The sequence below is a fragment of the Zosterops lateralis genome (assembly GCF_965231275.1).
Source record: "Zosterops lateralis genome assembly, chromosome: 4".
In the NCBI taxonomy this organism is placed as follows: domain Eukaryota; kingdom Metazoa; phylum Chordata; class Aves; order Passeriformes; family Zosteropidae; genus Zosterops; species Zosterops lateralis.
Genome location: NC_139765.1, coordinates 11,552,765 through 11,577,179, shown reverse-complemented (window position 1 = coordinate 11,577,179; position 24,415 = coordinate 11,552,765). Strand labels below are relative to the sequence as shown.

The window sequence follows — 24,415 nt, the reverse complement described above, 5'->3', positions numbered from 1 at the left end:
TGATCTTTACACAACCAGTGGGAAAGTGTAGATAAAAACCAAAGCCTCAGAAATAAATATCCTTATTTTACAAAATTTCTGTCAGAAGGCTGTAACATTTTTGTTCTCGCTTTTGAAGATCATGTCAAACAATCCTTTTCTCTTGCAGTCAACACTCAAGTCTGCCCCAGAATTCACTGGAACATGTGGAAAGCTTGGGATGTACTTCCCTAAGTTCTTTAAGGATGTCTTCACCTATTTTGTTTAAACTCTAGGAGTTAATAATGATAGCTAGCACTTCCAAGGAAGCATGTTTTGAGTACTATAAATATATAATACTATACTAATATATAATACTATGCTATGCTATACTGAATAAATACTATTTATTTATTTTATGCTTTCTGTGGTTGTACCACTGCAAGACTGTAGCAGAGGCCAGGATCCTGAAATCTGGATCCCAGTGCTGTCTTTTTTACACCCGGTGACAGAGGACTGCAGGAATATTGCCAAGCTGGCACCATCAGCCCTTTGGCTGCTTAGTGCATTTTCAAAAGTAATTCCAGACTTAGATGAATCCACAGGTATTCTGTCTGAAAAGGTCATCCTGGCTTAGTCATTCCATTTAAGTACCTAAGATTAAGGAGGATGAATCGTGGTGAGAATGAATCATCTTATGATTTAGAATGAAATTAGCATTATTGCCCACCAGGACAAAATATATCTGAGTGTAGTAGAATCACTCATGAAATAGCCAATATTTCATCCTAGAGGTCTGGATATAGTGTTCAATATTTTCTTGCACTTGCATGGATGTTATTATTTTTGTCCAACATCATACAGTAGGTGATCAGTATGGTTCGTAAGTAGATCCTCATGGATTTAAAAATTTCAGATGACCACTTTGAAAATCCTGTGGTGCTGCAGGATTTACTCTGTAAAAGCTGCCAAAAGTCAGATTTGTTTGGGATTTTAGTTCCACTTGTCTGGCATGAGATAATGAGATGCAGTTACCAGTACTTTAATTTTACAGAGCTGATGAGTGTCCACAACTCCTGTTAAAGTCAGCAGAACTTGTAACTACTTGCACTTCTGGTAATTGGGTTCTGGCACAGTGTGTTTCAGAATGAGGCATTCAAAAGCTAAAGTACTTAAAATTAGCGGTTGTTTTGCAACTTTGATCTCTTCTTCATGTGTAAAACTCATTCTGTTATATGGAAATAAACCGAGGATATAAACTTCTGAGAAAAGGACTCTGAGCTCTGCTGCACACCATTTATTTTCCTATTACTCTTTGGATATTGTTTATTCGACATGTTGTATATCTCCTTGCCTCCCCTTCCTTTTTATTTTAATTGAGACCTGGTTATTGGCTGCAAATTCCACTACCATGACTCATCCCTGTGCTGGAAATGACTGTGAACAGGCATCACATTGTGGGATTTACTTCCCCCCTCCTTTATTTTTCCTTCTAAGTGCTTTATCGTGGCACGAGCTTGTAATAATAAACTAGGAAGGAAGTTGGAGCTAATCATTTGGTTCTGAATGCACAAGCCCTGCCAAATTTCCCCACAGGCATGAAACAGCCGCTCAAGCTGTGACACCAGCAAATTAAATCCTGGGGCTAGCTGACCAGAAGTAATGAAATGTGTATTTACCATACTGATGCTGTCAGTCTTAAGACACACTGGCTTTACAATCTAGTTAAGTGGGGCACGTTTGTCACTTCCAGTGGTGCTTAGAGCAAATGCTCAGGTTTTTTCTTAGCTTTCTTTTTAAAATCTGGCTGGCTGGCAACCCTGACCTTGTACAACTTGAAGAAAGGATGACTAGAATGGTCTGTCCTTTTAAAACACTGCCCAAGTGAAATCCGTATTCCAAAGGAGATAAATGATTTAATCTCATGACATGTTAATTGCCAATTCTTTTTATTGATCTCTTATCTGCCGTTCCAGTCTTAGCAGATGAAATTAAAGGCAAAAAGTTGTTTCAAGAGCCAGTGGGGAACAAACAACAGATGTCTCCCATAAACCATGTGTGCTGTGCATGCAGCAGTTGGAAAGCCTGTGAGCACACAGAGGTGTGCAAGATGGACACAACCACTGAAAAGGAGCAACTCAAGAGAGGGATGCATCCTGCATATGGGCACAGTGATGGGTTGGATGGCTGCTAAGGAGATGGCCCTCAAAAAAATTCATCATGGCAGCATTGCTACCAAAGCAGGATGAGGGAAGCTATCATTTCACAATCCGCACATGTTTAAGGTGATTGAGGATTCAAAAACAGCTCTTCACCCCAGACAGGTGTCATAGGTAACAACAGCAAATGTCTGGGAGTTCTATTTAGCTAGCAGAGGCATTCGATGCTAATTGTGTTGAAGAAGACTTGTGAATCATTTGCTGAATTGTGGTTGCTGTGGATTCATGAAAACATTGAGGGGGGGGGAAATAAAAGCATGGTCTTCATCGTGGTTAATACAATACCCATGGAAGAATCAAAGAGTAAAATCACAACCCACATGAGCATTCTCTGAAAGCATCTAATTATATCCTAGGAATGTCCATGACTCTTAATTATATGCTTAATTTCCAGCTGTACTTGATTAGCGTAGCAGATGATTTCTAGTACAACCAGCTATAAGGAACTTTGCTTTGAACTGTTTGTTGGCATATGTAAATTGGGCTGGTTCTTCACAGTGTGGCGGGCATGAGGAGTTAGTGCTGTGGAATTCAGTGCCAATTTTGGCCAAGGGAAGGCCAAAATAATTTTAGAGGCAACACCATGCTTTTTCCTCCAGTGAAGCATTCAAATGCAAGTCTGAGGAAGGTCAAACCTCACAGACTTCTGTGGGATTATACATGAACTTCAAACTTAGTATGTAGAAATAACCTTGCTGAGTCCTTGGCTGGTCTTGGAAGACAACCATGGCTTCTGTGATACAATACTGCATGTGCTTTAGGAAAGCCAGCTCACCTGTGCCTTCCCTCTCCTGTCTTCCAGCACCAGGAGGGCTGAGGTAGACTTGATTCCACATTTTCTTAGTGGAAAGAAAATACGGAGGAAGGATAAGAGAACCTCTACTTGGTTTTGACCAGATCTAAGCACAATCCCCCGTTAAGTGTTTGAGTCTGTATGAATCCAAATACTAGACTGGGATTTAAAATAAAATACAACCACTTGAAGTGTAGAATTTTGATCTACTCAAGGGTAAGCCTGTTGAATTCAGCTCAAGCTGAGGAAAACACATGGAAGTTTTTATGTAGTTGTAGTCTTACATTTATAGACCTCTTGGAACCTTGCCATCTGTGAAATATTACCCAGACTTCTGCACCAGAATATTCTCCCATTGATAACATTAGCAGATACAATTTTAACAACTTAAAAGTCATTTTTTAAAAGACTAACTAAAGTAAACCTCAAATCAGCAGCTGAAGTTGCATTGCCTCTATTGTTAATCTCAGACTTGGAGCTGTCTAGACAGGTTATCCTATTTGGGTTGGACTGATTATAGGCTTTGTGCCTTGTTCTCCCATTGGATCAGAGGAATGGCTTTGCTCAGGGCCTTTGTCTCAAGCCTGTGGCTTTGCATCTAGGGTGGTATAACCTTAGGTACACTCTAAATGTCAAAGCCCAATGATGATACCATGAATGCATGTAAAGAAAAACTGCTGCTCTTTTAAATCTTACACTCCTAGAACAAATTATTTATTCTTGGCAGGTTTATTTCTATTGTTTTTGTTGTGGGAGTTTTTGCTGGTTTGGGTTTTTTTTGTTTGGTTTTTTTGGGGTTTTTTTGAGGTTTTTGTGGTGGTGTTTTTTTGAACGCCAGGAGTTGGCATCACCATATGTGTGAATTTCAAATAGGGGTCCAGGTTCTTGCAGCATAAATCCCAGAAATATTCTTTTCATGGAAAAACTCCCACTAAACAAAGCCACAAGAAAGTAGGAGGTAGTCAGGCTGCTAGAATTAATTCTCTGAAGGAGGTCTCTAGCTCTCTCTGGTACAGGAACAACTTGATGGAACAAGTAGCAAACTAACCTTGTTTTTCCATCTTTCCCTGAGAGCCCTCAGCCTGTAAAATATGAAGGAAAAAAAATTCTGTGGAATCAGGAACTGAAAATACCAGATATTACAGTTTCCATGGGGAGTAAAAAAAATAAAAAATAAAAAATAAAAATTATAAGCTGTGGTGTGGTCTAATAAACAACAAGGCAACTCTTAAATTAAGCTTGAACTTTTCCTTCTCATTAATTAGCATGAATCTGTTCTGAAATTCCTGTAGAGAACAAGTGTTTCTCCTGACAGCTGGTTTGAAATTAATAAAAAGGAAAGTGTTTTCAGCTGGAAATACTTTAACTTGCTCATGATACATGGAAACAAGGTTAAATTGCTTCTTTCTCTCTACTACTAATAAAAGAAATATTGAAAATTAAATGTTGCAGCTTAGGAAATGAAAAGTGCCAGCCATAACTATGGACATAGTGGTGAGAGCTGCTTATCACGTGGTACTTGCTGAAATGGATGTATTTGGAAACAAAATTATTCTTCAATTGTAGATTTTCAGAATAAATTGCATTGAGGAACATATGATCCTGTTTCTGCAAGATAAAAGAGTTTTGATTTAATCACTTCTTTTTAGGAGGATTTAAATAACTTTGAGGCTTTACTGGAAATCCTCTTGCCCCTGATACCCTTTACAGTCTCATCCTTCTTCTGCTCTACTTCACCTTTCCTCATGAAAGGATGACAGAGGCTTTATTCCTCAAGATGTAAGGAATGGAGTACCTGGAGTATCAGAACACACAGAGCAGGATCCAGTCTGTACTATGATTCTGGCCTCTGACAACCAGATACCTCTGGACTTTGGCTGATTGTGAGCCGTAGCTTGAAATAATTGTTCCCATTTGATGTTAAGTCTCCTGTAGAATATAACTTTATTGCAAATATGAGTGTCTTCTGAATAACAAGGGAAGTAGGTGAAAGTAAAATACTAGATTTTACTTCAACAAACTCTTTGTTCTTGCCTTGTAGAATGCAGAACCTTTCCAAGTTGCTGTCCGAGAAGACAATTGTATCATTGTCTCCCTGGAGGCATCAGATGTGGTGAGCTCCTCCTCTGTCTATGTTGTGAAGATAGCTGGAGAATCCAAGAACTACTTTTTCCAGTTCGACGAATTCAATAGCACTTTACCTGCCCCTGTGGTTTTTAATGCCAAATACCATGGCCTGTATTACATAGTGACTCTGTTGGTAGTGAACTCAAACATGGTTTCCAAGTCAGCGAGATCAATCACTGTGTTAACCAGTAAGTAACACCTTGTTCTTCTTTTCTTCTGTTGCTTGTCTGTGTGTGTGGCTTTTTTTCCCCAGAAGTTCTTCTTGTGAAGAAGGTTGTGTGGTTGTTGGGTTTTTTTAACGGGTCCTGCTTGTGTGAGAACAGTAGGGAAGAAGGCTTGACAAGGTGTGAGTGAAAATTCACAAAGTGTGGGCAAAAAGAAAGGAAAGGCTGTAGGCTTCCCCTGGCTGACCCTTCCTCAACACTGACGTGTAACATACTAAAACTGTGTGATGAATGAAACCCCCTTTTCAGATGTTCATCCTAAACCCTTTGAACCAGGAGTCCCAAAAATCTAGTGAAGGGCATGACAAGTGATGAGTGACATTTCAGAGTAAGCACTCTTATACAGTGAGCTTCATTCTGTTTCAAATGCCATAACATTGTTCTTTGATTGCTAATATGTGGAAGCAATACTAAACTTGGAAAGCAGACACCAGTCACCAAAACCAGGTGTTTCTGCCAGTACAGCTGAAGGTGTTTGTGATGGAAAACACATTTGTAGTAGCCTGTCTCTTACTTTTTCCAGGTGCATTGATCCTGAGGGAGACATGCGATTTTGTTTTCTCTGTCACCATACAAAATAACACAGATTTCCAGCTGTGCTTCTGGCTCAGAGGTTGATCCAGGACTGGGTCCATGTGCCAACCTGGAAATTGAAAACAATTTGTAGAATATAAAATGATTCTTTCATCTGGAAGATCACAAAAATCTGTTTGGATGGAACAAGACTAATTTTTAGTTTGATTTTATTTTTTCCTAAATGGCACCTTGGATTGTATGGGTAGTTTTAGTTGTATTACATCTAAGGAATGGTTATGATTTTTTTTGTACCTGCATTATTTTTCAATGAGAAAACACAATCCAGAGTAATAGCATTCAAAGCATGTTTTAAAGTAGGTTCACGTGTTATTGAATGAGGTGCCTAAAATTTAGGAGTAACAAGATTTTGCATGATTTGTACACTTCTTCAGCATTCCCTTGTGTGCTCAAGTTGATGAAGGAAAACCATGAAGGGTCCCGTGGGAAAAGTATCATGTTTTTGGGTAATGCAAGTACTAAACAATTTCAGGGTTCACAGGCAGCCTGAAATTCCTTTCCTTTGACTGCTTTAACCTCTTAAGCCAATTGATAATTTTAATACATTTTTCTACTTTATGTTTGTTTCCTTCAAAGAGAATAATTAAAGCATCTGTTCTCATATAGAGCTGGAAAAAAAAAAAGCCACACTATTATGCATTTTTAGGAGGTTTTGGGTGCTGCATTTGCAGTTGTGCAGCAGGGCTCATTGCTCTTTGATTTCCAGAGCTCATGAGGGTCTCTGGTAGCAGGGAAGGTGTGATCCAAGCTGGCAGATGGTGCACACACTCCTGTGCAGGGAATCTCTGAAGGAAGAAGGAAGCCAGAGTCAGTCAGTGTGATGCTTTTATCTTCTTTTCTTCTGTTAGGGCCAGGATTAAATGTTCAGGAGATGCAGTTTTTGTGTTCGGACTCGGTTGTTTATTAATTCTCATCTATAGCACAGTCTCACAAGTTGTGAGTTCTAGCTAACAAGGTAGAAAATGTCTGTCTCTAATGCTTTCTAAGGTCTTTTAAGCGTAATTTTTCCAATAATGAGATGACAACTATATTATTTTTCCTTTTAACCCAAAACTGACCACCCGTGGCCCGCAATGCAGACCTTTTCACCCAATTAGAAAACATCACCCAAGCCCCCGAAGAAGAAGGTAAAAAAGGACTTACCCAGCACGCCAAATCCTCCATCTTGCCTTCTATATATTACTATATACTGAAACCTTAAATCCTAAATTTTCCAACCTGTGGTATCACACACTTCTATTCAAACTGCACACCCATAATCCCAGTGCTATCACTCAATTTTGGAAGCCTGTTCCACAGGCTCAGGTCAAATATAGTGAAGGTTGAAGGTCAGTGCCTTTTAGCACAGAAAGCCTAAAATCCTCAGCTTTCAGGGTTCCAACAACTCAGGCCACTAAAGCCATTCCCAGGCTTCCCTTTTCTGGCTCAGGGGGTTTCCACAAAGTGGAAAAGGGAGAGGCTGATGGCTCCAAGGGCATTTCCCTCCCTCCAAGGTGTCATTCTCCCTCCTCCAAGGCTTGATGGGTTCACCACCTGGCTGATGGGGGTGTGCTGGCAGCATCTTGGGGTTTCCTGCTGCTCCCCCAGACCTTGGAAGGACCAGTGATTCTGGCACTCAGACAGTGCTGCCAGTGGGAAACAAAGAAAGAACAGTGGATTTCTCTGTTTTTGCCTCAACAGAGAGACAACCACGCCTATAGAAAAGCAAGGGCAATCCTGCAGGCAGCACTGAAGGATGCTGTGCTGAACTCTAAAAGTGGGCTGTAAATTGGGAGCTTGAGGAGGGAAGGGAGCCAATCTCCTCCTGTTATCTTCTGTCAGGCAGACTGATGAGTGCTGGCTCTCTTGTAGCGGCCTTTGCTTCTAACTTCGTCTTTTGGAGCACAAGGCTACAGGACTGAAAGTAAATTTGGAATGAAAAGGAAGTGTGGGCAGGGTGGGGTTTTAAAGATGTTTCAGTGCCCTTCAGCTTTTGAGAAGAGATCTTAAAACTCCTGTAGTGACCACTAGTTTCTCCTACATGAGATGGTGTTTGGTTGGGTTTTTTCCTCTCTCTTATTGGTATTATCCACTGCCTGTTTTGCATAATTTTATGACTGCCAATTAACTTGATTTTTCTGGCAGATAATACTTAGGATAGATTTATATTTTTCTTTTTGCCCTATGCTCTCTGACTATTTAATATTCTTGGTTTATTTAATCATGCAAAGATAGGTAACTATCTAAATTATTCCATCTATATCTTGCACATGAAAGAATGGCACATTGCAATTAGCTTCCAGTACCAAATTAATTCCTGTTCTAACTCCATTGGTGTCAGGAGAGCTTTACCAGTGGCAGATTGACCCCATTCATTAGGCTGCCACAATATAAATCAAGCAGGATAGCCAGTCATGCCAATGTGGTTATTCCCAAGGCAGTGCCCACAAGAGTTTTGTGGGATCTTCTGCAAAGGAGATTCAGCCTTTCAACATGTGCTGGAATTTCATACAGAGCTGTGTGCACCCAAAAAGTGCTCATCAAAATGAGACCAAGGTCCCTCAATGACACTGCCTACTTAGAAATTCAGTGAGAGTCGCGAAAGGCCTCTACTTTCTGATGGTATATCCTGATGACATTTCCTTTCTCCTGTGCACATCTCCCATCAATGTGCTACATCTAAGGGAATTGGCAAGAAAAAGCAAAAGAAGAAACCATTTAATAGAAGACTTTTACCCTTTAAAGGCTTCTGGCCAGAAAAGTGTTGAAAAGCTAACAAAATATATATTTTTATACATTATATATAGGCATATATATGTGTAACTCTTCATATAAATATATGGGCATAAATATGTACATATAAAAATACAAAATCATGTCACATAAATATACCTATGACATAGAGTCATAGCATCATTTAGGTTGGAAAAGACCTCTAAGATAATCAAGTTCAGCCATTAGCCCAACACTGTCAAGTTCACCACCAGGCCATGTCCCCAGGTGAACCACTCCCACATATTCTTTGAACACTTCCAGGGATGGTAACTCAACCTTGGGCAGCCTGTTCTAATGTCTGACCCCCTTTTCAGTGAAGTTTTTTCTCATAACCTCCAGATTTGTCAGGGACAATTTGCCCTTAACGAAGCCATCCTGGCTGCCTTGGATCACCTCCTTGTCTTGTCTGTGAGCATGTCATCCATGCACATATCTGTGTGTATATGTTCCTTTTGAGTGTCCAGTGTTAATTTGGTCCTTTTCTACAAGACTGCACAGTTCTGATTTCTCTGATTGGAATAATTTCAGGGTTTTCTCATGTTGATCAAAATGCCACAAACTATAGAATTTACTCATTTAGGCTCTGTGGTCCAGATTTTTGTAATGAAAAGGATGAGCTATTTGACAACTCTTAGATAAAAACCCTGTAACATGGAATTTTAGCACGAAATAGCACTTTTTGCTTCTGATTTTGTAGCAAAGTTGCATTCAGCAAATTGGGCTCAGTACTTCACTGAAGGATAAAAAATGGAAACCCTTACTGGCTTTTTAAAGATCCTTGCAATGGTTTTGACAAGCATATTGTGAGAATCTCACCCTCCTGGCTGGATTCCTATGAATTCTCTGAATCTCACCCTCCTGGTTGGATTCTTGTGTGTGATTGTGCTGTGCCTGTCAATGTGACCTTCCTTCCAGTCTTCAGTCTGGACAATGTTAAAATAGTTCTGGTGTCTAACACAACTGTTTCGGGCCTGCTTTCCTCTGCTCTTGGAGTTTTGGTTTTTCAATGGGGATGAAGTAACTCTGGAATTCTTGCAGTTTATTTAGCGTTCTGAAATATTTGACTGAAAATTCCACCTTATTACTAATTGAACAAAAGTTTATGAACAAAATAAGGAGCACATCTGTAAAATTGGTGACTGATATTTTCATTCACTCATCCTACATTTTCCCAGCTTGAAGCTTTATTTTATTCTTCCCAGAGTGAGTCATACCCATATACTATCTTCTTCTTTTTATTTTTTTTCCAATATTCGCTGTCAACTTTATATTGTGAAGGAAAAAATGTTTATACATTTGAAGGAATGGGGAAAACTGCACATTGCAAAGCTATTGTGCGCTAGAGGAAAAAATGTGTGTCTGCTGGGAATTGGAGAAATCCAGATCTGAGGTCTCTGATGGTAATTAAGAGCAGCTCTGCCTGGCTTTTATTTCAGCTGATGATTAGGAGTTTTGAGTGGTAAAATGTCTCATTGTTTCAAAAGCTGATGGTTCCTTACATACATGACTGGGAAAGATATTCCCTTTAGGGAGAGCTCTGCCTCTGTGACTCCTACAAAACTATTCTCCTCCAAAGGCCAACAGGCTGCTGCCTGGGACTCTGATCTCCAGCCCTCAGAAAGTAATTGGCATTAGACCCAGTTAATGCTCTGTTGTCAATGTGCCAGATGCTGCAGGAAGTGATTCAGCAGGTCCAGTCCTTCCCTCTGGCTTGTTAATGGATCAGAGTTCAGAGCTTCAAAAGTGGTTTTTCCCCTAATGAAATGTGAAACTTTAGTCCTTCATGTTTTTCTTTCTTAAAGGATGACATGAAACACCTTTAAAAAGGCTGGTAAACTGTGGCAGCCCTAACTTTGAAATGGAGCTCAGAACAGCATCTAGGTCCATTAGTGCTCATCTTTTCCCCGTAAATAAACCATGTTATCCTCTTTTTAGGGTGAAAAAACTTCTCCATCAGAGTCAAAGAAACAGAAAGAACCGCAACCATATGATTTCCTGCTTAATTTGCATTGTAAGGTGGATCTAAACAATTGGCCTAAATCTGTTCAAGAGCAATAGCTATGCCTTTGTTCTTGTGACATTATTTTTTAAGTTGTGTCATCTTTTTATTTATCACCCTATGTGGCCATGTAGAAATTGCACTATGTGTCATCATTTTCACTTATATTTCCCCTTTGTAAGCAGTAGCACAATATCACTATTACCTATCATAAACTTGAACTTTATGTTCTCAATGTATTGAACAACAGCTTCTTTAATCTCAAAGATGGTTTCTTTTTAACAAGAGATAAACCATCCTAAGGTTCATAGCTACATAAATACTGTCATCCTGGGGAGAAAATTACATAATTCACAACTTCTTCCTTTGAATAAAGGGAATTACCCATGGGGGTTAGAGCACTCTGTTAATGGGGTATCTTTTTAATAAAAGTCACAATATGGAGGTAAATAATGATCAATCTGGGTTCCAATGTGAGAAGCAAGAGATCTCAGTCCCATATGTAATGCTGTATTCTAAGGTGCAACAATAATCAATCATTAATTCCATTTGTAGAGTGACCCAATCTACACATATTACAAACAAATTGATTTGGATTGAAATATGGTACTTACTTTCACAGCACTAATTTTCCTCCCCTGAACTGCAAATATTAATGCATCTGACACAAATTGAATGCATTAATGGAAGATTTAGCATTCAGAATTTTCCAGGGCATGGGAGGAAGATGTTAGGCACATTTATTTTGCTACCTTGATGCTTGTGTAATGCAAGTTATAACTAAATGCTAAATGCTGAAAAGTCCAGGATAAATAGGAAGTTTATCCTGTAAACAGATAAAATGAGGAAGCAGTTGCTACATAGGCAGAGGATTCTGAGACACTGAGAAGAATAGCAAATTTGAAATTTGATTCTGCAATCTTGTCTCTTTGTGTGTAGTATAATCTCCAAGTCTAAAAATAAAGAGATTGTGAGTGAAGAGGTACTTTATACTGTTAGAGGGACATTGAAATGCTCTAAGTCCCTTCTGTAATATGACTTCAATGTAGTACAGAGCTTTTATTAAGCTCTAAATATTATATTTCTGTGATTCCACTTTATTTAGGCTATTCCTTGACAGCCACTGAAATCTGTGACAAGCAGGATCCTAAAGACTGAAAATAGTAAAATTAAAAAGACCAGACTGTTTATGCTCTGAATTATAAATATAGATAGTAAAGAGTGGCATTTTACATATTCTTTAATTTTAATAGCCCTCGGAGCAGTTAGTAAAAGTGAAAGACGAAATATGATGGTTATCTGCAGAGCGTTCTTTTAATTTCACAGTGTGCAAATAGCTTTTGATGTGAAGATCTGGTGCTGAAGGAAGTAAGATAATGGAAGAATCTTTAAATTGCATTATGTCACTCATGCAAGCTCTGCTAACATCAGCCATGAGCAAGGAGAGGATAGCGACACGAGAGAGAGTCTGTGGTGATTACCACTTAATTCAATTGTCGGTTAATTAAATCAAAGCATCAGGAGGAAAAATCATTTGGATTAAAAAATGAATATAGCTCCCATCCTTTATTTGATTTGTTGTAGGAAGGAATAAATGGAGTAATTGAATCAGTGGCATGAGAAAGTTTCAGTAACTCTTTCAGAAATGAGGAGACCTCAGATGTGAATGAGACAGCAGGAGAAAGCCCAGGGCACACCCGCTAACGTGAGAGATGACTGCACACAAGCACTGTGCTATTTAGAGAATGTTATTGACATTTAAACTACTCTGGTGTGCTGTGGGAGCTGTGATATGAACCCTCTGGTCATACGGGTAGTCATTTCCACTATTTATTTCAGAATAAGCAATGGGAAGAGCGTTGGCAGAAAGAAGAGGGTAGGCTTTGTTTCCAGTGCTCTGCTTTACTCCTGTTTATTTCTAAGCTATCATGAAATGTCAGTAGGATTTTCATAGATCCCATCACTGGAATGCCTGTTAGTATCTGTGAGGTGGGGAGTTTCTCTTTGTAAGTGGTTAATGTACAGATATACTGATATATATCTGATGGAGATAATGAAGTGTCTTTGCCATGAGAAATAGTTTAATAATCCCACAATATTGCATTTCCATGCTCTGGCATAGTTAGAGATGACAACACATTGGTGTTGGTGAGACATTCTGTTTGCATCTATGATTTTATCCCCAGTTGTTTTTTCTTCTGTTTCTCATCGCATCTTAAAGTTGTAGTGAAAATACTCTGCTGGTCATTGGGATTTAGTTTTCTCTTTCTCTGCAGTCTTGCTTTTCCATCTTTGATTAACCCACTCCACCTCCTGTGGGATAATTCCACTTTTGATATTGATCTTCCCATTTCATCTACTCTTTCTCTTGCCTGTTGTGAGTGTATGCTCTTTGGGGAAAAATATTTTATTAGTTTTTCTCCAGGGCCTACAGCAGCAGAATTTTAAACTCAAATGGGTCCTGTAAGGCCACACTAATCAACAATCTGAATTTTGCAGTCTGAGCCCTATAGTGTGCAAGAACTAAATCAACAGGCTAATCTTTATAAGGATGCAGGCATAATTGCATTATCTCTATTAAAATATGTTACTATGACAAATTTTAGCTAACAGTATAACCTTGCTTGGACCTCTTAACCACAGGATAATTGGGTTGTTGTCATTTTTTTCTTGCTGAGAAGAGCATTGAAGATGTTCTTTCTTTTAGTTTTTCTTGGGTTTTTTTAATGACTAGAGAAGGCTGAATAAAAATTTGACTCTTTTATTGTCAACAACAATCCACACTCCCAGCAGCAGTGAACTGACATGGCTTTCCTCAGCTGATGGAGCTAGACTGGTCTGGATTTCAGATTTTTTTTACTTTTTGTGGCCTCCCTGACTCTGAGTTCAGAGCACTAGAACAGCAGTTCCTGACTTACCTCCTTGCTATGCACAGGTTTTCCCTGTGCCCTCCAATAAACCACTTTACTCCTCTGTGCCTCAGCTCTTCATCTGTAAAATAATGCTGGTAGTGCTGTTTATTTTGTAAAAGTTTGATGTGGATAAACAGGTAAGGATGATGGCCCTCTCACATGGTAGGTGGGAACTATATAATTATCCATGAAATAAAGAAATTTATAGATACCAAAAAAAGAGTCTTTATTCATAGCTTCCTTTGGCCATTACATGAATAATTTTCTCAGCTCATCTTAAAAGCTCTACATTTATGCTGAAGTCACAAGCACTTTCAAGTGTTGTGTTGATTTTGTCTGGGCACTTTTACATGATTGACAAGTATTAAATATGAAAATGTTTCTGAGGTGATGACTATGAGTGCTTCAATAATAACATTTTTAAATGTCAAATATGAATTGTTAAGAAGACATATTCTTTGAAGGGAGGGGAATATAGAAATACTGGCTTTGAAAATGTCTCAGGTGGCTTTGCTCCAAACCTCAGTGAAGCCCCAAATATCATGTGGTGGATTTAAGAGTGTCTGTGCCATACCTACGAAACCATTTATTTTCATTGGTATTGTATATGTGCAAAGAACTCAGTTTGCCTATTAATCAGCCCCTTTCTTCCTTTTTTTTTTTCCTTGTGTTTGTATGTCCTTTAGAACCACTTCCTGTGAGCAGTGTTTCTATCTATGATTACAAACCATCTCCAGAAACAGGAGTGTTGTTTGAAATTCAGTACCCAGAGAAGTACAATGTTTTTACCAGGGTAAATATAAGCTATTGGGAAGGAAAAGACTACAGAACCATGCTGTACAAAGGTAGGAGGAAACTATTTCACCAAAAATTTGATACTAACTCTGCTAGAAACATTTTAAACAGTGCCCTTAGATGCAGTTTTGACATGTATTTATATAATGATTTGTGTTTCTGGTAATGTGCTTATGGTATAGCTTTTATATTGTGAAGTAAGGGATGAGTCTTTGAATTGGGCTGGTGGTTCACTTGGGATTTTTATATTTTTAGAATCCTGGTTCTAGTGATGTTCCATTTCTTTTGGATTTTGGAGGAAGACTTGGTGGTCTGGATTTTTGTATGCAGTCTGAAATCAGCCTGGGAAGGCATCCCTAGTCACTGCTGCTTCTGTGTCAGTTCAAAGCAATACAAAACCTCCCAGGCTCTTCCCTCTGGCCAAGGTTTCCTCTTTTGTCTGTAGTTGATAGGAAAGCTCTGGGATGTCCCAGAGGAGGGAAACCCATTCAATAAACCTGATTATTGGCACAGGATCAAAGCTGGGGGCTCTGTATCACCATGCAGTGACACAGTGCTAGGCTGTAGAGGACATTAGTGCAGCATTCAGTGTTGTCCCTGAGCTAATAAACCCTGCTGCATAACAGAAATTTCAATGTTCTTAAAATAATCTACTCAGGGGCAATCAATCTAACAGTCTAGACAGCCTAAGCAAACAACCAATGAATGATCTAAACAAGAGCAAATTCTTTTTTATTTGTTCATAACTGAACCCTTTCATATATTTGTTTACAACTTTTGCCCTGCAGTATAGCTTAAGCACAGCATCTGTCTCAGAGATAAAAATGGGGCTGTAAATGTCCTGTGGGAAGCACCCTAGGAGGTGAGGAAGGCATCCAATGCTTTTGGGCAATCCAGTAGGTGCTGAATTGAATTTTAGCCACCAAATTAAGGATCCCAGATTAGAAGACTGGTCACTGGAAACTCTCTTTAAAGTCAGCAGAGGGAGATACACACCTCCAGAAGGAGGTCAGGGAATTTGAGAGTCTCTTTGCTTCAATACGAAGTGGGGCTAGAAATCCCACTTTCAATGCTGTGAAGTACCAGAAGTTAGGAAGGTTAAAGTCTGGATCATAGCAGAAAATATAGGTGACCTCTTTGCAGAGAACAAAAGGGACACCAGCAGTAATTTTTTATCTTCTACAGCTAATAGATGGCTCTGGGGGCTGTAACACTAAATCTGCTGATAAATAAAAGAGTCAGCCTAAATTAGGAGATTCACTAATCAGCTTGCACACTCCTTCCCACAGCCTGCTAGCCCTAAGCAAGTTCTCTTCAGCCCTCACATGTGGTGGACGTGAGCTGAGCCCCTGGATTATTGTTCCTTTGAACATCTCAATCAATTGCTGTGCCTCAGTCAGCAAAAGACCAGAGAGGCTTTTGCGTGCCGCAGTTAAAGGTCTGCAGGAGCTGTCAGATGCTCTTTGAGATATCCACTGTCATGTGGAGCAGGTTGCCAGGTTCAGTTCCCTTGCCAGTGAAGAGCAGCTCGTGTTTCTTGTGCTGGGCTTTTTTTTTTTTTTTCCCTTTCCTTCTCTTTTTTTTTGGTCTTTCTTTTTTCTGGTAGCAAAGTGGCTTTGACAGCCAGAAAAAGTCTTGGCAAACTGAATTATTACAATTTCATGTCTCAGAGCAGGCTGAAAAATATTTAAACATCTAAAACATTGCCCATTCACCATATGCAGTCACATTATCAGAAAGTGAACATTTGATGCATTATCCTCTTTTTTTTCCCTTTTTCCTTTCTTCTTTTCTCTTTAAACTTCCTGCAGATTTCTTTAAAGGTAAAACAGTTTTCAATCACTGGCTGCCAGGCATATGCTACAGTAACATCACATTTCAGTTGGTATCAGAAGCCACCTTCAACAAGAGCACGCTGGTGGAGTACAGCGGGGTCCAGCATGAGCCCAAGCAGCACAGAACAGGTGAAGAAAACTCTTACATACCATTTCCAAGTCTGTATTGCTGCTTCGTTTGCTGCTGTGGGGAGGGGATTGACCCCACAGGGAGCAGGGTCTGTGTGGGAGGAGTCCTGGGAGCATGGGAGGAGGATGTTGTGGCTGTTCCACAGGCTTGCATGTGCAAACAGTGCAGAGGGAAATTTGTGTGTGTTTCTCTTATAAAGCTTGCTCCTTAGAAAATAACTTCTGCTTCACATGAGATATCCTAGGCCTCATGTTAGGAATTAATTTTTAAGCCACAGGAATAGCTGCACTGAGCAGACTATTGATCTATCTCTGTTGGTCTGTCTCCTTGTGCAGTGAATCATTGCTGAACTGCTCAAGAGGAGCTTCCTCATTGTGCATTTTTCCATCACAGAGAAGAATGTAATAGTTGCCCGACTTGGCGGCCAGTTTGTGCCCTGAAGCATGAACTTTTAATTTCCAAGACAGCAGCGTTGCAAAGGCTGAAAATTGCATTTGTTCAGGGTCCAGAACTAATTTAATTTGATCCTGGGACGATGCCCAAAACTTTTTCGTTAATCTCCTGGACCACAGACATTTATCAGGGTCCAAAGTGAAACGAACCAGTGATAAAATCAAAAGGCCAAATCTTCAGATGAATACACTGATGTTGGTCCACTGCCTTGGACAGAACACAGCCAACTGATGCCAGCTGAGTTCTGTCCTGAAGACCCTAAATGTAGTTGTTGAGATATTAAACCATTACCAACAGGATCGTGCCTTTTTTTTTCTTTTCCTGCTGCCTTCCCGTCCCTCATTTTTCACATGAACTGCAATGAGAATGCAGAGTCTGGTTTCCTATTAGTGTCTGTGGCTGGGATGGGAATTGAACAAATTAGTGTGCTGTAAAGTGCCAGCTTTAAAGGTGCCAGGCAAAATTATTTGCAGAGGATGCTCACACTTAGAGTGTGTAAAGAGAAGCAGACAAGCAATTACAGTGAGACAGACAAAATGCTACGTGTTCACCTCCTGGCATCAGCTGGAGTAACTCCTTTGCGTGCCAGAATCTTGTCTCGTGGAGACTCAAATCTTAAGATCAAGCTTTCACAAATATTAAAATTTAAACTGATGTTTAATGTTTGTGAAAAGGTGGCTCTAAAAGCATATGAAAAGCCCTACAGCAACATGAAGGTTATTTTTTTTAAATATGAGCTATGCCAGATATTAGTTTTGCATATATATTTCAATTCATCTTTACAGAGGTGGGGGTTTTTTCCATTATTGAGCTCTTCCTGGAAGACACAATAAAATAAATGTAGATTCACTGTTACAAATTCACACTAGAATAACCTTGCTGTTATCATAGCACTGAAGTCTGATTTACTTCGACTTCACATCTACTTTACTTCCTGGCATTCTTTAACTGTGATTATGCTGTGAATTTATACTCATCTTGATGCCACTACAGTCACTTCTGATGTATCTATAAGAATATGTAAGAAAAGGGAGAATCTTAGTAAGAAAAAGCTGTTTCAAATGATCTCTAAAATAATGGTATTTGTCTGGGGAATTAAAACATTTAAAGGTGAACATACCTATTAAAAGACTATCCCTCGCTTCTCTTTTAGTTCCTTACCCACCTCGAAACATTTCTGTCCAGATCATACCAATCAACAGAAACAACTGGGAAGAGCACAGCGGGAATTTCGCTGAGGAATCCTTCATGGGACCGCAAGAAATCATGAGGAAAGAGAAAGCCAGACACCCCTCTGACAGCCCCACTGCGATCCCAGCAGCAAACACATCTGCAGCCTGGCTGGATGAGCCCTCCAACAGCACCGAGCACGAAACCACCTCGCAGCCATCCTGGTGGTCCAACGAGGCTGAGTCATCCGAGGGGGAAGAGGAGTTTGTCAGTGCAGTTTCCAGTGCTTATGAGGCCAGTGATGCCAACACTGGCTCTGGCAGACCCACAGCAGAGCCCCCTCCCTTCCTCCCTGTGCAGATGGTGCTGACCTGGCTGCCCCCAAAGCCCCCGACTGCCTTTGATGGTTTCCACATCAATATTGAACGGGAAGGTAAATCCTTGTGCCCTTCTCATCCTTCTTTCCTAGAATTCCCTTGCTGGTTGTGTCCTCTGCAAATTAATTATCTAGTACTGTGTTGGGACCCTTGTCATTGAGAATTTTAAATTTTCTGTGCTGACAAGCACTAACCTCCCCAAAAAACCACTACATTTCATGTGAGACCATAGAGAAAGCTTCTAAAATTGAATTATAGAAGTGAAATTATGAGTGTATAGTTTGAATAGAAGTGTGCAATATCACCTAATGGAAAACGTAGAGTTTAAAGTTTTAAAATATAAGGGGTTTTATATACATATATATTATATATAATATATATATGTAAAGCAAAATAGAAGTTTTAAAACAAAAACTAGTCCTTCTTTTTCACCTTCTTCTTCATAAAGCTAAGTAGTATTTTATAATTAAATAGAAAAGTCCACATTACAGACCACAAGTAGTTAGTTATTGAATTCAAAGTAAAAATAATTTAAGTATCATTTCTTAATTAGACAGTTTGTCCTTAAAAAACCTTATAAAAAGAGAGATGCAACTCCATTTTTAGTTTGTTAACCTAGAGTGCTATAGAACTCAGGGTTTTTTAAATTGTAATATAGATAAGAATTATTAAACATTAAGTCTGAACAAAAAAAATCATCTCACGTATTTAATCTCGACCCTAACAAAAAGAAGATAAAACACAACAGTGCTGTGCTTCAGAGGGTTTTGTTGGATCTCATGTATTTCTTGAGGAGTTTTTGTATTGAGTAGCATCTGGTTCTGGCGGGGCAACATAAAAGTAAGGGAGGAGGAATAAACCGCAGTTTTCAGTTCTCTTTTGTTAAACAAGATTTATACTGTTGTACGTATTCCCACACTGTTTGAATGCTGTCCTTCTGGATACCTTTTATTTAATCCCACAGCTGAAACAAGATTAGCTTTTCTGATTTAAATAATTTTCTTGGTGTCTGGGACCTTTCAAGCTTCAATTAATCCACACTCTTTTTTCCTCTCCCTGATTTAGAGAACTCCACAGAATTTTTGACTGTGAGTGAGGACACTCACAAATTTGTTGCTGAACTGAAAGAACCAGGAAAATATAAGTTGTCTGTAACAACATTTAGCTCCTCTGGGTCTTGTCAAGTTCGAGGAAGTCAATCAGCAAAAACACTTAGCTTTTACATCAGTAAGTATCTCATCAAACTCTCCTTTTTCTCCCTGAGCAACATAGCTGTAATGTACAGAGTTTGACCTCTGTGGCATTTCTGGCATCTGCTGATGGATCACAAGGGTCTGGTCTTCTGGGATTCCCTGTGCCTGAGGAGGAAATATAGTGCAAAAATGTTAATATATTGCGGCTTGCCTGGATGGGCCTTCGTTGTGCCATCTTGGCAGCCTTAAGAACAGAAAGCAAATGATGGGATGGAGTCATTGTCAGTGTTCAGAAGTGAAATGAGTTTCCCTTTTGCCTCTCTCACAGTGAGGATTTAATTCCAAGAATTAATTTGGTGGTTATAGAGAGCCTTGGAAATATTTGACTTCCTGACTCCTCGAGTATGGACTGTGTTAGGGATGAAGGGCAGTGCAGGCTGAGAGTGTGGGAATTGCACAATTAAACACTGAACTCTCAAATTGCATGGTCTCTGAGAGAGTACAGAGCAAATTACAATAGATGAAGTGGTTCAGACTGCTAAATTCAAAGGAGAAAAAGTAATTTACTATTTCCCTGTAGAGCCCCAGAGTTTCCTAGCTGGAGATTTAGTAAAAGACAAAGTAATAATACACTACTGTGTAAGCTAATACCATGACTGACAATTAGATCAGCAAGTGAGACAGGTGTTGGTGAATTCAGATCATTATCCTTCTAATGGCTGTGGTCACCTTTGTACCTTTTTCTGCAAAAGGAAATAGATATACCACACAGAATGGCCATAGAATGAGACAGGGGAGTACTTGCAGCACTGCACAATTTTGCATGTGGAAAAATAATGTCTTCCCAAACCATGAATGCTGCAACACGACACAGTAGCCCGAGCTGGAAGAAAAAAAAATTATATTAAAAGGAAATGTAGCCAAGTACTTCAGTACATTAGGAATAAAAATTGTCTTTAGTAGCTCATAACATTTACAAATACTAAGTATTTAGACTTGAATTCATCATAATGCTGGACTGCATGTAGCAATTCCGCTATTGCTCCCATTTTTAACAACTTTATAGTTGAAAGAAACAATAATTGGAAAATATCTGGAAAACAGCACTTGAGAGAAAGGGTCTCTGCTGTTATAATTTCACTGTCTTCTGTTTTTCTTTAGCAATAGTTAGCTTCATTACATGAAAAGCATTAAAGTAGATAAAGATTTTATTTTCATTAAGCAGTATTTAATGCAGTGTTCTCCATGAAGTGTGCTAACTGTGGACATGAGAGAAATGAGAACATGTTAATCCAAAGTAGAGTAGTGTGGATGGCCAGATTAAGGATGAAGCTTAATCTCATTGTGGATAAAGTATTAAGGTGTTATAGGAAGGCAGTGATATTTTAATTTTACTTTTAACACATAAGAACCTTTGTTTTTTTTGGGTTTTGTCAATTTTGCAGCCTTTTACAACAAAATGAGGCTTCTTGGCAGTTGTCTTATTTATTCTGTCAAATGTAAGGTCCTCACTATTTTAGGTAGATTTTTTATGTATTTCTGGTACAATGCTAAATTGGAGATATAAGCAAATACTCTTAGGTTGAAATTACTTTTCCATTCCTCTTTCTGAGTCTGATCAAGCAGGCTTTTTTTGTGGGGACTATGACTCTGTCATGACATGAGATATTTCTGCTCCCTTAATGCCAATCTGAAGCAGTTTCTGAATAGTGAGAACTGCATGTACATCCTCTGTCTCCAGAGAATAATCTAATGATCAGATTCCTCTTCTTTACCTGAGTGGGTGGGGGGGTCTGCAGCTGTGAATAAATTTTGCCCACAGTGTCAGTCTTGTCTTTTCCTTGTAATGCTTGGTTGGTGAATCACCCTGTCAAATTACTGGCTTGTGTTACATATTTTTGTTACATCCAGATAATAGTCAAATCTTATAGGCTGGTCTTAAACCACATTCTTGCTCTGGCATTTGTTTTATTTTATCAAATAATGTAAATTACCATTAGAGTTACACGGAGGAAGAATGTCAGTGATCACAAGTATCACTTAAAGGTGACAAAAAATCAGGCTATTTTCATGAAACACGAATTTTTGACCAAGTCTAGCTGATTTTCCAAACTGTTATTTTATCTATATTTTAAAGCTCTGTTCTCAACCAAGTGCTCCAAAAAGTCTGATGAAGAATGAGATTCTTTACTGTGGTGACCTCTGTGAACTTGAGGCTGTAGTGCACTTGGAGGGTGTGTTAGCATGTGGAGAGGTGAAAAAATCTGTTTGCTTATCCTTTAATATTGGTCAATGATCTGTACATTATTGGCTGCCAGTGCTCTTTAAGCATTCCCTTGGAGCAAATCTGATCCTGCTGGGTGGTTTCTGGTAAGCAGACAGAGAATATTGCAATCTGAATTTTCAGACAGTCACGTTTCTCTTGTCTTGGGCTGTGCTGCAGGTGAAAGAGCCCCTGGTTCAGGCTGCTTCCCAGGGGCTGCCACCTCTGCTGCCTGCAGGCTCTGGGGGTGGACAGCTGCCAGTCCACCACCAATAATTCCCTGAGAGGAGGGTGTTTAAACATGTGTACCTCAAATGTGTAAAAAACGAGATTCACTTTCCTGGTAAAATTTAAAAAGTTTAATAAAAAGACAACAGGAGACAGAAATAAAGCAAAGGGTTAAAAATGGCCCTCAGAGGTTCCCTTTAAATACTTTTCCTATTACATTAGCCTGTTGCATATTTATAGACCATTATGCATATTCATATTTTTCCAGGAACAGTTGTTCATGGCCCCTCCTTGCACCCACCTTTTTAGAGCATAAGTGTTTCTTGGTTGTGGTTTTATTATTACCTTCAGTTTGGTCCTTGGTCCATACTTTCTTCACATGGCAGATGCTGATAGTTGGCATATCAATAGCAGGGTCCTCATCACATGTTCACTGGATATTGTCCTGACCAAACAGACAGTTCACTCATAATTATATGAGCTGCCACTACTACCTCGTCTAAGTTTTTGTTAATAGCTTATTTTAACGTTATACATAAAAGCATTCATCTTAATATTTGCAAAAAGCCAACTTTCTAATATGTATTTATAACAAATGGATAGAGTGGCTTGCTCACCTGTGCTTTTTGGGCTTCTGCCAGGCCCCACAGGTGAGTGGATAGAGGAGCTCACTGAGAAGCCCCAGCATGTGACGGTGACAGTGCTGAGCTCCACAACTGCCCTGACGTCCTGGACGGCGTCCCACGACAGCACTGGAAACAGCACCATCGTTTCTGTGCTCTCCCTCACCTGCCAGAAGCAAAAGGAAAGCCAAAGGCTTGAGAAGCACTACTGCACTGAGGTAAGGAGCAGAAGCTGGGGCGTTTTCCAACCCAGTAAAAAGTCATGCTGCTGTTTGGAGCCAGTGAGCCCCAGGGCTCTCTCAGGCTGCAGAGCACAGGGGCAGCTGCTCCCTTCTGCAGCCCCAAGGGAGGGACATGGCTGGTGCAGGGTGGAGGGGAGAGCACAGCAGTCAGACATGAGAATGGGATTATTAAACTGGGATTGTTAAATTTCTGCTGGACTTGCTGTGACTTCACTCAGGCACACGCTGCAATGCATTTGTAACAAGCGAAGTGCTCATGTGCATTGTTATCATCAAAGTAGCATAAATTATTTCTTAGCTATCCCACATTTGAATACAGAACCTGAGTGCAAATTTTCTGCAAGTTCTGAGATGATCAGAAGCTTTTCTTCTCATCCATAGAAAAAGGTGTCAGCACTGGGAAACAGATAGCAATTCAGACCACCTGTGATTTGTATGGACAAGCCTTTTAGTTTATGGGATGTGTTTATAATCATCAAGAGTCCTGAACCCCAAAACTTGACAGTTTTTTGTTACTTGAGACCTTTAGTGAGTTCAACCTCACATCAGACTCTGTGCTTATATAGGTCAGTGGCATGTGGCTTCAATTAGAAAGATTTCAGCCCACATCTCAGTAACCTCATCAAGATGCTGATACAGCCTTTTTCTGAGCAGGGCCATGACTTCTGTCTGGCTCCCTAAATGTGTGTGATGGAGGAGTCTGCAAAGGACTGCAGTGCTGCCCTGCTGCACCCTCAGCCCACCCAGGGGACTGCTGGCACTCTCTGTAAATTATCTCCTTCAACTTCGTGATCAGCCCTGCAAGTTAATTAGTACAGAGAATTCGTGACCCTTAAAATGCTTTTTAAAATTAATCTCTGTAGGAATTTTGAGATTTAGTCCAAGAATGACTATGAACTTAAATGTTTGGAAGTGTCTTGTTGTGACAATTTGAGAACTGGTTTTCAGAATCAGCTTGTTATCTAATTGTTACTTTTATTTCTTAGAAGTGGAGTCATTTAAGTGGGAAGCAAAGTACAGTTGGTGATTATAAACACAGATCACAAACATAGGCATTTATGATTTCTGTAAATGCTCCAGGATTCATTTACAAACTCAAAAACAGGTACCTAAAGTTAATCTGTGAATAAACAAGATATCTGTAAATGTGTATTTATTGCAAATAGGTTGAAAGGTCTAAATACAGTTATTTATTTCTTTCTCTCATTACCTATATTTGTATCAAATTTTATCAACTTACTATACCTGGAATTGTTAATAACTGTTGGTTTGAATTCTCTATGATGAGCTGAAAAGAGCAAAATTCAGTGCAGAGTTTTATCCATTTCTAAAATGGTGCATGATTTAAAACTGATTTAGCTTTCCAGAGCAGCTGGTAAAGACAAATTCTGTTCCTCACTAAATCTGTGCTTGGCACTGATACATTCATGTGCATTGCAATAAACCACCAGTGCAGAGGTGTCTGTGATACAGACTTTGGGAAGGTTGTGAAGAAAATATTGGTAGGAAATACCAGCCTGCAGCTC

At 39.5% G+C, this 24,415-nt stretch overlaps 1 protein-coding gene across 2 annotated transcripts in view; it reads left to right on the top strand.

Moving 5' to 3' along the window:
* Positions 1–24,415, top strand: part of PTPRO (protein tyrosine phosphatase receptor type O) — a gene marked incomplete at its 5' end in the record, with an annotated part of 144,014 nt that overhangs the window by 75,791 nt on the left and 43,808 nt on the right. Inside the window, 6 exons of one of the 2 annotated variants that reach the window (XM_083860484.1) lie at positions 5,012–5,285; positions 14,267–14,425; positions 16,187–16,339; positions 17,947–18,396; positions 19,406–19,567; positions 22,666–22,865. In XM_083860484.1, the coding sequence (XP_083716610.1) occupies positions 5,012–5,285; positions 14,267–14,425; positions 16,187–16,339; positions 17,947–18,396; positions 19,406–19,567; positions 22,666–22,865 (1,398 nt within the window). Of the gene's footprint in view, positions 1–5,011; positions 5,286–14,266; positions 14,426–16,186; positions 16,340–17,946; positions 18,397–19,405; positions 19,568–22,665; positions 22,866–24,415 lie in introns of those variants that run through there. The other variant, XM_083860485.1, reaches the window with a different exon arrangement.